Genomic DNA, 9,224 nt, shown 5'->3' on the forward strand with positions numbered 1-9,224 from the left:
GGGGAGGGGGGGGGGGGGAGAGAGGGGAAGAGGAGGGGGAGGGGGAGGAGAGAAGGAGGGAAAGGGGGGGGGTAGGAGGGGAGGAGGAGGAGGAGGAGGAGGAGGAGTTGGGAAGGAGGAGGAGGAGGAGGAGGAAGATGAAGAGGAAGAGGAGGAGGAGGAGGAAAAGAAGGGAAGGAGGGAGGGGGGTGGGGTGGGAGGGAGGGATGCAAGCTTCGGGGAGGAGAGGGAGGGGGGGAGGGAGAGGGGAGAAAGGGAAAGAAAGGGAGGGAGGACGAGGGAGAGAGGGAAGAAGAGGGAGAAAGGAGAAGGGAAGGACGAAGAAGAGGGAGGGGGAGAAAGAGATAGAGAAATAAACAATAAATAGATAGATAGGCAGAAAGAGAGAGAGAGGTTGAAACAGAGAGAGAGATAGAGATAGATAGATAGATAGATAGATAGATAGAGAGAGAGAGAGAGAGAGAGAGAGAGAGAGAGAGAGAGAGAGAGAGAGAGAGAGATAACAAAAGCCACAGACAGAGACAAAATCAAGAGATAAACAAGTCAAAAAGCAACAAGCAAAGCAACGGCAACGCAGCATCGAGACAAATCGAACAAGAGGCCACAGAGCTGGAAAAAAAGGCGGGAAAAAATGCCTTACCGTCGATGCTCTTTTGTTCTCCGTCTTTATTGGCGCCTTTCATCGCCCCTTTATTCTCCTGTCGCTTTGGCTCCTCATTCGTCGGGCAATCTTATTAACGTATTTTTTCCCCACTGGACTTTTTTTTGTCCTGTTTTGTAACTTTCATGTTTTTTATCAGTTTCATTACTGTTATCGCTACTATTATTGATAATAATAAATGTTTAATTATTATTATTATTATTATTATTATTATTATTATTATTATTATTATAACAACTAATATTATTATTATTATCATCAATGCTATTATGTTGTGTTTTATATGTGGTTATTATAATTATCATTTAATTATACATTATTATTGTTAGATAGTTGTTATTTGATATCAATCATCCTGTTCATCACCATCATTGCATCATCAGATCCAACCATGTTTCTCCTTTTTGATCCACCACACATCCTTTATCACCACCACCACCACCACCATCCATCACTCACCACACCACCACCACCACACCATCATCACCACACGCACCACCACCACCACATCATCATCACACACCACCACCACCACCACCACTCATCACCACCATCACATCATCACCACCACCACCCCCACCACCACCACCATCATCACCAACCACCACCACCACCACCATCTCATCATCATCATCACACCACCACCACCACCATCATCACCACCACCATCACCACCACCACCACAATCACCACCATCACCATCCTTCTTCTTTCTCTTCTGCCTCTCTCCCTCCTCCTCCATACATCCCCCCCTTTCACCAACAGCGGCGAGGTCAGTTCCGGACGAGGAGAAGACACAAGATGAGGGAGATTAGTCCGAACCTCAAACTTCTTGAAGATGTTATCCGAGAGGGGGTGGGGGGGGTAGAGGAAGAGGGGGGGAGAGGAGAGGGGGAGAGGGAGATGGAGGGAGAAAGGGGGGGGGGTTGGGGAGAAGGCGAATTGGGGGAGATTGAGGGAGACTGATTTGGAGAGGGTAAGGGAGAAGGAGAGAAAGAGAGAGAGAGAGAGAGAGAGAGAGAGAGAGAGAGAGAGAGAGAGAGAGAGAGAGAGAGAGAGAGAGAGAGAGAGAGAGAGAGAGAGAGAGGCAACCCAGAATGGAGAAATTTGTTAAAAAAACTAATAAAAAGCAACAGACTTTAGCTGACAATGAAGTATATGACGAAAAAGGCGATGTAAAAATAAACGAAAAAGAAAAAGAAGAAAAATGAAGAACTGAAAATGAAGAACTGAAAATATATACAAAACATTTCTTTCATCAATAATAACAATAATAATCACAGTAATAATACCAGGATATCGTATCCAAACCACAACCTAAAGCACATTACCTTTTCCCCTTTCCATAAATAAAAAAAACAAATAAATAAAAGAGAATAAAATAATAAAAAAATCATAATGAAAAAAAAAAAAAAAAAAAAAAAAATAAAGGATATATATTAGTAAAAATAATGGAACCTGGTAGCAAAAGAGAGACAAAATAACTTAATCGGGTATAGACAATGCAAACAGTCGTTCCCTTTTTTTTAAAACGAAGGGACTTACATACGGAATATAACTTGGGAATTAGAGCACCCGGGTGATCTCTGCTCACTTTTTATTTTATATTATTCATTTATTTATTCATTCATTTATCTTTTCATTTATTAGAGGGAATGAAGTAGAGGGACATAGCAATAACAGACGTCGGGGGAAAAAAAAAATTGTATGAATATGAAAGATTTTTAGGTTAAGAGACATCCCCCAGTCGTTTAGAATTTGTTCACAAAAAGTATTATTACAATTGATTTTATCATGTTATGATTAACATGATCAATATTATTGTTATCATTTTCATTATTATTGTTATTGTTGTTGTTGTTATTAATGTTATTATTGTTAGTGTTATCGTTATCATTATCATTATTATTTTTATAACAATAATAATAATAATAATTATTATTATTATTATTATTATTATTATTATTATTATTATTATTATTATTACTATCATTATCATCATCATTATTAAGATCATTATTAACGTTATTATCATTATGATTATTGTATATATTATTATTATTATTATAATTGTAATTATTGTTGTTGTTGTTGTTGCTATTGTTATTATCATAGTCATTATGAAGATTATTATCCCTATCACCATCACTATCACTATCATCATTATTACCATCACAATTCTATTATCCTTATCATCACTAGTAGCACTAATATCATTACATCATTACTCTGCCACTATTACCACCACTATCAGCCCCGTTTAGACTCGTTCCTCACACGCCCATTCTCAAAACAGGTTCCAGCATGTTCTGTTACCACTGTCCGCCGAGCCTACATCCGGGGTCTTCGCCAAGGATACCAACGCTGGAATTCCCTTACTCCCCGGCACACCCTTGTGAGTACCTGCTCCGTTTTCTTTTGCTTTTTCTCTCATTTTCTTTATTCCATTTTTTTTTTTTTTTTTGGGGGGGGGGATTATTATTTTTGTTGTTGTTGTTGTTGTTGTTGTTATCGTTGTTGTTGTTGTTGTTTTGGTTGTTGTTGTTGTTGTTGTTATTATTTATTTATTTATTTTTGCATTTATTTTTTTGTGAATGAATAGTTGATTTGAATGATTTTGGTTAATGTAGGTTGAATAGTATTTGTTCATATTTTTGTGGGGATGTTGTAAGAGTGACTGATATATATATTTTGTTGCCTTGGTTTTTGTTATGTTTCGTGTAATGGTTAATTTTAGTAAATTAATTTTCTAGTGTGATCAGTGTAGAGATTGCTGTTATCATCATAATTATTATTATCATGATCTTTTATTATCATCGTTCATCATCGCCACCATTACATTAAAAAAAAACAACAGAACCGTTACTAATTATGCTAAAAATAGTAATAATAACAATCCGAATACGTATTTGCCATTGTTTTTTTTTCCACTTTTATAAGTTGGATTTTTTTTTAATATTTCTTTAATATCTATCTTGCGGTTTATGATTCCGCGTTTTCAGTTGCCGTCTGTAACCGGATGCCCTTCCTGATATCAACCCACTTTGTTTAACTTAGGACTAGTATTAATTTAGGTGGTGGTATTAATGGTAATAGTGATATTTATTATTGCTATTATTTTGATGATAATAATATTGTTATTATTTTGATAATTATATCGACGGAAATATTAATGACAGTGATAGTGGTGATGATAGCGATAGTTATAGTAATATCAGTGGTAGCAATTAGAGTATATGATATCAATGACAATGATAATGCTAGTAATCATAAGAACGATAATGATAATGATAATGACACGTATTGGTGATAATGATAGTAATGACATGGATGATAATGAAATAATGAATGTTATATTGATGATACCCATGATACAACAATAATAATCTTATCAGTAATAATGATAATTGTGACTACAATAACAATAACAGTGATGATAACCATAGTAATAAAAACGACGATATCATGATAATTAGTAATGATAACAATAATGATAGCAACAAAAACAATTCAAATGTTGACAAAGATAATATTGATAATAGCACTGATATGATGACAATGATATCTACTAGTAATGCTTATATATCGACGATGTAGTGACGATGATAACAGTCAAAATATAAGACTGCTTTATAGTATTAACAATGATGAATTAAACAAGTACTAATAAAGAAAGAAAGAAGAGAAAATATGGACAATGAAATAAGAAAAAAAGGAAAATATATGCAAAAAGATGTGAACAATGAGTTATTGATAGAGATGATAAATATAAGAAAAATAATAATGATGGCGAGATGGAGATGGTATGGTGTTAGTGATGATGATGGAGATAATGAATATGATGATGATATGAGTGATAAACGATTATGATGACTTTAAGAAAGCGGTGGTAAGAAGAAACAAGAAGAAAGGAAGAAAGAGGAGAGAGGGAGAGGGAGAAGGAAGACACAGGGGACAAGACAAAGACACGAAAGATTCTCCCAAGACCTTACAACACCCAGTAAACAAGAGCTTCCCGCATCCATATTCAAAGTCAAATAAATATTCCCCACAAAACACCTTTCTCCCCCTCCCTTCCTCTCTCCCTCCCTCCTCTCTCCCTCCCCCCTCCCTCCTCCCTATTCCCCTCCCTCCCTTCTCCCCTACCCTTTCTTCCCTCCTCCCCCTCCTCCCTCCACTCCCTTCCCTCTCCCCTTTTCCCCCCCTTCTTTCTCCAACGTCCACCCTCCTTCCCCCCCCCCCTCCTTCCCTCTCCTCCCCTCTGTCTCCTCCTCCATCCTCCCCCCTCTTTCCACCTCCTCCTCCTCCCTCTCTCCCCCTCCTCTCCACTCCTCCTTTCCCCTCCCCCTCTCCCACCCCCCTCCCCCCCTCCCCCCCTTCTCCCCCCTTTCCCCCCCCTCCCCCCCTTTTTCTCCCCACCATTTTCCCCTTTTCCCTCCTTCAGTTTCTCCCCCAGACTTTTCCCCCTTTTCCCCCCTCCTCTTTTTTCTTTTGCCCCCTTTTCCACCTCCTCCCCCTCCCCCTCCTCCCCCTTTTCCCCTTTCCTCCTCCTCCTCCCCCTTCGCCCCTACTCCCCCTCCTCCCCCTCCTTCCCCCCACCACACCCACCTCTCCTCCTCCTCTCCATTTCCCCCTTTCCTCCTCCTCCTCTCCTTTTCCCCCTTTCCTCCTCCTCCTCTCCTTTTCCCCCTTTTCCTCCCTCTTCCCTCCCGAAATTCCTCCTTTTCCCCTTTACCTTCCCCCCCCCCTTCCCCCCACCCTTTCCCCCCCAAGAGAGAGCAAAAAAATCCCCAAAAAGTGGGGAAAAAAATTTGGCAACAAGGTCCCTTTTCCTTTTTCCATTTCCCCCCAACTCCCCCAAAAGCTTTCCGGTCGAGGGAATAGGGGGGGTGGGGGGGTTTAGGGGGGAAAAGGGGGGGGGGGGGGTTGTGATTGAGAAAAACATCCATCTGCCATAATGTTAAGTGACACTTTAACGTTGGGCCTCCCCCTCCTTTGTCATGTACAACACAGGCCCGAGATATGAAACACACAGCACACACCACACACAAAACACACACACCCCACACACACACACCCCACACCCCGCACCCCCAAACGCACACACACAAAAAACCCACGCACAACACACACACACGCAACACAAAACCACAAAACACACCACCCAAACACACAAAAACCCCACAAAAGAAGCTTTTTTTTCCCAAAAGGTCTTTAATTTGTGGGGGGGCCTAACCTAATGTCATGATGTGGTGCCTCGATACTACGTTGTTTATCATTCTTATCGAGGGAGAAGAAGGAGGAGGAGGAGGTGGAAGAAGAGGAGGAGGAGGAGAAGAGGTTTAAAGGGGAAAGGGGGAGGAGGAAAGAGGGGGAGGAGGAGGGGGAGGGGGGGGTGGAGGAGGAGGGGGGGGGATTAGGGGAGGAGGGGGAGGGGAGGAGCAGGGGGGGGAGGAGGAGGGGGAAAAGGGGGAGGAAGGGGGAAAAAAGGGGGAGGAGGAGGAGGGGGAGGGGGGGGTTTGGAGGAGGGGGGGGAGGCGGGTTTGGGGGAGGAGCAGGAGGGGGAGGAGGAAACGGGGGGGGGGGAAAGTGGGAAAGGAGGGGGAATAAGAGGTGGGAAAGGGGAAAAAGGAGGGAAAGGAGGAGAAAGGGGAAAGGGGGGGGAAAGGAGGAGGATGAAGACGAGAAAGAGGAAGAAGAAGGGAAGGAGGAGAAAGACGAGAAAGAGGGAAAGGAAAAAAAAAAGGGGAAAAAGGGAAAGGGCAAGCAGGGGGAAAAGGAAAAGTAAAACCGGGAAAGGAGGGGGAAAGGGGGGGAGAGGGAGGAGAGAAGAGGAGGAAAGGAAAATTTGGGGGGCGAGGGAAAAAAAAGGGGAAAAGGGGGAAAGTGGAAGAAGGGGTGAAAAAGAGAGGAGGAAGGATAAACAGGGAGAAAGCCGGATAGAGAAGAGGAGATAAGGGAGGAGAAGGTGAAGAGAAAAGAAAGAAGCGAAATAAAGGTTGGTGAAGAAGTGAGGAGAGATCAGAAGGGAAAAATAAGATAATGATTATATAAATGATAATTCACTCTCATTAGTATTTTGATGTATGGAAAACATTTATGATTGTGGGTATGAAATGGCTTAATAGTACTATTTATGCCAACGTTACTAATACAAAAAATAACAGTAAAAACGAAGATGAGGATAATAATGATAATAATAATAACGATGGGAATAATGAAAATAATCAAAGATATAATCACAATCAAAATGACAATAATAATCATAACCATAGCGCTGCTATTGGAAATAATTAAGACAACATAATTATGACAACAATAAAATGAGACTCGAAACATGAATATAAAAAAATAGATATAAAAAAAAAAAGAATAAGGAGAAACGACAAAGAACACATCACTCTCTCCCCCAGAGTTTGAGTTTGAGAGAAAATGCGCACAAACCTACCCATTTCCAGTCCCCAAGGGCGTGTGAGTGGTATTTTCAGGGGAATTCACTCCGCACGCCTATTCCGGCCGCCGTAAGTTACAACATCAAAATCACTTTCGAGACATAGGCACACACACCCTTTATTTATCTATCTGTTTGTTTGGTTGGTTTTTTCCCCCCTCCTTTGGTCTCTTTCTCTCTCTTTTTCTTTTCTGTTCTTTCCGATCTCTTTCCCTTTCTTTTCGATCTTTCTTTTTTCTTTTCTATTTTTTTTTCTCTGTTTTTCTCTCTCCCTCCCTCCCTCCCTCCTACCTCCCCCTCTCTCTCCCTCTATCTCTCTCCCTCCCTCCCTTTTTCCCTCCCTCCCTCCCTCCCCCTCCTACCTCTCCCTCTCTCTCCCTCCCTCCCTCTTTCCCTCTCTCCCTCCCTCCCCCTCATTCCCTCCCTCTCTCTCCCTCCTTCCCTCCCTCCCCCTCCCTCCTTCCCTCCCTCCCTCCCCCCTCCGTCTCTCTCCGGTACTCCCGCCGCCGCCGTCTGCGCTGTTTTGTGACCCCGTAGAGAAGTTGAAGCGAGGCTTTACCCGCGTCTGACAGTTCGCTCGGCACAGGGGATCAAGTGGGAATTTTCGCGCCAAAACTCAAGGCGGGGAGAGGAATAAGGGGGGTGGGGAGAGGGGAGAGGGGAGAGGGGAGATAGGGAGATAGGGGAGATGGGGAGATGGGGTTGTAGGGGAGATAGGGAGGTAGATAGGAGATTGGGAACGAGGTAGGGGAAATGGGGAGATGGGGAGGTAGGGGAGACGAAGAAGAATAGTTGTCTTTTTATTGTGTTATTATTACTTATTATTTATTATTTTTTGTTCATTCATTTCCTGGTGGTGGTGGTGGGGAGGTGTTATACAAAAGAAAGATACATAGAAGTGATAAAACAGTTTTAAACATACATAAAGGGTAGATAGAAATAATGCAAATTCGATTCAATAAAAAGGAAAATGATATGGTAAAAAAGAAGACAAATGAGAGAGAGAAAGAGAGAGAGAGTGAAAGAGAGAGAGAGAGAGAGAGAGAGAGAGAGAGAGAGAGAGAGAGAGAGAGAGAGAGAGCGAGGCAAGGAAGGGTAAAGAATGAGGCCAGGACATCGTCAGCGGTAAAGATCCAGAGTAACGTAATTTCCAGAGGGAGCAATTTTCTTCCTTTGGCCATTATAAATCTCCTGGTACCTTCTCTTCTCCTTCCTCTTACTCTTCCTCCGTCTTTTTCTTCTTCTTCCACTTCCTCTTCTTCTTCTTCTTCTTTTCCTCCTCCGCATCCTCTTCCTCCTCCTCCTTCTCTTCCACTCCCCCTCCCCCTCCTCCATCTCCCCCTCCTCCTCCTCCCTTCCTCCTGCTCCTCATCATCCTCCTCCCCCTCCTCCTCTTCTCCCTCCTCCTCCCCACCCCCCCTCCATCTCCTCCCCCTCCTCCTCCTCCAACACGAGCAGGAAGGAAGCAGTAATTCCCCCCCCCCCCCCCCAGCAAGCAAGCAGCATCCGCGCAAGCAAAGGGAGCAAAAGTATCCCGGCGGCGTCTCCCACTGGACATCATCGGTCGGCCAGCGGAGGAGGAGGGGGCGGAGGGGGAAGGGGAAGCGGAGAGGGGGGGGAGGGGGAAGGGGAAGCGGAGGGAAGGGATGCGGAGGGGGAAAGGGAGGGGAAAGGGAGGGAGGGAGGGGGGGGGGGGAGAGCCTCCTCGAAGACATATCACCTTCCAGAACGTTCGGGACGGAGAGTGATGTCCGACAACGCGGCCAGTGACAGGCACAACAAGTTTACAGCCTCGGTTAGGAGGTGGAGGGGGAGGGGGAGGGGAAAGAGGTCGGGCGGGAGGGGAGGGGGAGGAGGAGGAGGAGGAGGTGGAGGTGGCGGTGGAGGTTGGAGGTGGAGGTGGAGGAGAAAGAGGTCGGGCGGGAGGGGGAGAAGGAGGAGGTGGAGGTGGAGGTGGAGGTGGAGGTGGAGGTACTGGTGGAGGTGGAGAAGAAGAAGCTGGAGGAGGAGGAGGACACGAACGAAGGGAAGGAAGGCGACTAAGAGAAGAAAATAGGAGGAACAGAAAGAGGCGGAAAAAGACTATGAAAATATAATGTTTACGTAAAAAAA

At 44.0% G+C, this 9,224-nt stretch overlaps 1 protein-coding gene across 1 annotated transcript in view; it reads left to right on the forward strand.

Moving 5' to 3' along the window:
* Nucleotides 1-2,892: 2,892 nt before the first annotated feature.
* LOC119598907 (dorsal root ganglia homeobox protein-like) overlaps nucleotides 2,893-9,224 on the forward strand; it is a 14,682-nt gene continuing 8,350 nt past the window's right edge. Inside the window, exon 1 of the mRNA XM_037948962.1 lies at nucleotides 2,893-3,056. Within this exon, the coding sequence (XP_037804890.1) occupies nucleotides 2,966-3,056 (91 nt within the window). The 5' untranslated portion in view covers nucleotides 2,893-2,965. The remainder of the gene's footprint in view (nucleotides 3,057-9,224) is intronic.

The sequence above is a fragment of the Penaeus monodon genome, chromosome 1 (genome assembly GCF_015228065.2).
Source record: "Penaeus monodon isolate SGIC_2016 chromosome 1, NSTDA_Pmon_1, whole genome shotgun sequence".
NCBI lineage: Eukaryota > Metazoa > Arthropoda > Malacostraca > Decapoda > Penaeidae > Penaeus > Penaeus monodon.